Source organism: Alexandromys fortis, unplaced genomic scaffold (assembly GCF_014885135.2).
Source record: "Alexandromys fortis isolate MF-2015 unplaced genomic scaffold, M_Fortis_MF-2015_v1.1 scaffold_2228, whole genome shotgun sequence".
NCBI classification, from domain to species: Eukaryota; Metazoa; Chordata; class Mammalia; order Rodentia; family Cricetidae; genus Alexandromys; species Alexandromys fortis.
This window is the reverse complement of record NW_026070092.1, coordinates 1,676-5,323: the sequence shown is the minus strand read 5'-3', so window position 1 is coordinate 5,323 and position 3,648 is coordinate 1,676. Positions and strand designations below refer to the sequence as shown.

At 36.0% G+C, this 3,648-nt stretch overlaps 1 protein-coding gene across 1 annotated transcript; it reads left to right on the top strand.

Moving 5' to 3' along the window:
- Positions 1-127: 127 nt before the first annotated feature.
- On the top strand, positions 128-3,055 carry LOC126496256 (complement factor H-related protein 1-like). Its single transcript, XM_050133787.1, has 2 exons — positions 128-337; positions 2,782-3,055. Exons 1-2 carry the CDS (start codon positions 202-204, stop codon positions 3,027-3,029), a joined length of 384 nt encoding a protein of 127 aa, XP_049989744.1. The 5' UTR covers positions 128-201; the 3' UTR covers positions 3,030-3,055.
- Positions 3,056-3,648: the final 593 nt, after the last annotated feature.

The window sequence follows — 3,648 nt, the reverse complement described above, 5'->3', positions numbered from 1 at the left end:
ATTCATTTGTTAAGAAATACATTTGGGGTCTGGAGGGATGGCTCAGCCATTAAAGGCTAGGCTCACAACCAAAAATATAAGAAATACATTTGGAATCTTATGTGTTGATTGGGTATTTAAGATGAACAAAGAGCTAATGACACTTTATTTTTTTCTTAAGATAATTCCTGTGGGAATCCACCACATGTGGAAAATGCTACTATGGTATCAAGGCCCAAGGCTAAATATCGAGCCAATGACAGAATACGTTATGAATGTAACAAACCTTTTGAACTATTTGGGGAAGTAGAAGTGATGTGTCAAAATGGGATTTGGACAGAACCACCAAAATGCAAAGGTAAGCCATCATATTTCCAAATGATTTTATTTCTTAGTTTTTTTGAGGCAGGGTTTCTCTATAGCTATCGAGCCTGTCTTAGTCCTAACTCTTGTAGACCAGGTTGGCCCTGAGAACACAGAGATCAACCTGCTTCTTCCTCTTGATTTCTGGGATTAAAGTCATGTACTCCCAAGACCCAGCCCCAAGGCTTATTTAATAAAGTAATTTGTTTATTGTACATTAGTGAAGATAAAGTGAAGATTTTTATGAGAATCATTTTTCTAACTTTTTTCTTTTAATAATGAAAACAGATTTTTTTACTCATACAAAACATTACTACTGCAATATACTACATCCTTCTAACCTCCTCCCAGATCCGTCCCCCAACATATTTGCTGTCCTCCAGATCCACTCCCTCAGCATTTCCCTTCAGAAAGGAACAGGCCTTCAAGAAACAACAGTCAAATGGGACAAAACAAGATAACCCCTCATGTAGAGGCTGTTCAAGGTAACTCAATAGGAAGAAAAGAGTTAGAGAGACATCTATTGACACTGTTAGAGTCTTAGGAAAACACCAAGCTAACAGCCATAACATATATGCAAAGCACCTCCTGTAGACGCATGCAGGCCCCAGGTTTGCTGCCTCAGTCTCAGAGCCATGTGAGCTCTGCTTAGTTGACTCAGTGGACCATGTTCTCCTGGTTCCCTTCATTTATTCTGACTCCTACAATCTTTCCTTTCCTTTTCTTTGGGTTCCCCATTCTCCAAGTGAGGAATCCAATATAGACCACCAATTTAGACAGCTCCTAATATCTGACTGTGGGTCTCTGCACCCACTCTCATCTGCTCTTGGAGGAAGCCTCTTTTATGCTGACTGGTCAAGGAACTGATTCTATTTTCCTGGACTGTCCCTTCTTTGGTTCCTTGTGATTTATGTAGTGTGGGGCAGATGTCCCCTATAGATGGCTCAGTCATTAAATGAAAAGCTCACAAACCAAGATTATAAGAAAGTGAAAATAAAACAATATTGATAAAGTTTAATTCTTTTGGTGAATTTATAGAAGAATTTTGGTGGAAATTTTTCAACAAAGGTTTTATCAGATTTTAGGAACATTGCCACTCAGTATCTATTTATGATTCCCATTTTCCATGTTTTACTTAAAAATTTCTGTAGGATTTCCTGTTACATATCTTCAGCACCATTCGCAAATGCTAGGTTTCATCTCGAATATAAACATAATGTTATAAGCAGAAAGACCATCTAGTATTTTACCAGTTACTTTTACCAGTTATTTTATCCTAAAATTTTAATTGTTATTTCTATTTCTGTGATGAATTCTGCTACTTGTTTTTTTATGAGGAATTCTCTTTTGGAGTTAAATCCTCTTTACTTTCTTTAATTTTAAGTCTTCATTAATGTTAAATTCATTAATTTGAAAGTCTAGTTTCACTGGACATGGAATTCAAGGCTGACACTCATTTCCTTTCACCTCCTATGGCCTCCATGGTGGTAGAGGGAGAGTTACTTTCTTTTGGATCTTGTTCCAGTGTGGCTGGTGATTTAATAAAGTTGTTGTTTCAAGATGTTTTCTTTAAGCAGTTTTAATACATGTATCTTCATGGACTTCATGGGACTTGTACAGTTTGAATTTAATCATCTCTTAAAAATGTACATGCTGCCTTATGGCCAACTTGTTTTCATTTTCCTCCACACTGAAATATTTTGTTTGAATCTGGAACAATATTTTTTGTCTAAACAATGTTAGAATTCAGTTCAGTTTCATGATGCTCTTGTTGTGATCTTACTCAAAAGAACAAAATATTAGTTCTTCATTTCAGTCTTCTCCTGTGACCTCAACAGCACAATCAGAAGTACAGAAGAGAAACAAATATCACATAGCATTGTGCAATTAATTGAGGACTGAATCTCATAACTAGATTCTCAATTTCTTATTTTGTGTACTAAAAATAATATGTACATGAATTCCTGTTGTAACTAGCAAAAGTATAACAAAGAGAAGAGTATACTTACTTTATCTCTACGATGAATCAGGAGAGCCTCATTTTCCTTCTGTAACTTTAAAAGCTTTGAATTCTTCTCTATAAATATGTTTCTAAAAATAATGATGAAGATTAGGAATACATAGAACATTAAATACTCCAGTAACTTAAAAAAAAATCCTGCCTGTCTTCACTGGCATCTATATGTTTAGGAGCTGTTAAGACAATACTAACACAAGAAAGCTTCAGAACACACATGCTTGGTCCATTTAAGTAAATGTTTTAGGTAAGAATGAAGGAAGAACTTGTAACTCTAAGTTTATGTGATTGAAATTTCCTTATGGAATAATTTATGTAGCCTGAAATCACTAAAGTCTTGTTTAGAACTGTGCTTTCATTGGTTCTGTTTAAGCCTGTACTTTGATTTGATCTCTCAAACATTCAAATATTGTCATTCTTAGATTCAACGGGGAAATGTGGGCCTCCTCCCCCTATTGAAAATGGGGACATCACCTCCTTCCTCTTACGAGAATATGCACCATCATCATTAGTTGAATATCAGTGCCAGTCATTTTACCAACTGCAGGGCAACAAGAAAATAATATGTAGACATGGAGAGTGGTCAGAGCCACCAAAATGTTTACGTAAGTACCTCTTTCTCATAGATCATAGGAGATTCAGTTTCTTGATATGTATATTTTTCTGTTAATAAAGAACATTCCCAGATTAAAAGCAGTCTGTTGCTTAGTGCTTCACTGCCAAATATCAACATGTGAGGGAAACAAGATTAATGGATTCTTTTTATATAAAAATAGCTGACAAATATAATTATGCAACTTATTCTTTATTATTGTGTTTTCACTCACATGTATTGATGTCCATAAAACTTGGTGCCAGCATGATATTTCCATACCAATTGCCTCGGTTGATGTTCAGTTGTTTTGAAAAGACCCCATGACCCTAGCAAATCTTGTAAAAGAAAGCATTTAAGCAGGGATTGCTTACAGTGTCAGAGGTTAGTTCATTATCATGATGTGGGGGGAGCACGGCAGCACATAAGCAGACTTTGTGTTGGGGAAATAGCTGAGAGTTCTCTGACTCTAAAGTCAGCAGGATGCTATAGACAACCCAGAGACACATTTCTAACAAGGCTACACCTTCTCCACCAAAGCCATAGCCCAGTCCTACTCAAGTGGTACCACTTCCTGATAAATAAGCAACATATAAATAAGTGGAGGCGGCTGTAGTTAGGGTTTCTATTGCTGTGATGAGACAACATTATCAAAAACAAGTTGGGTAGTAAAGAGTTTTATTTGTCTTTTGCTTCT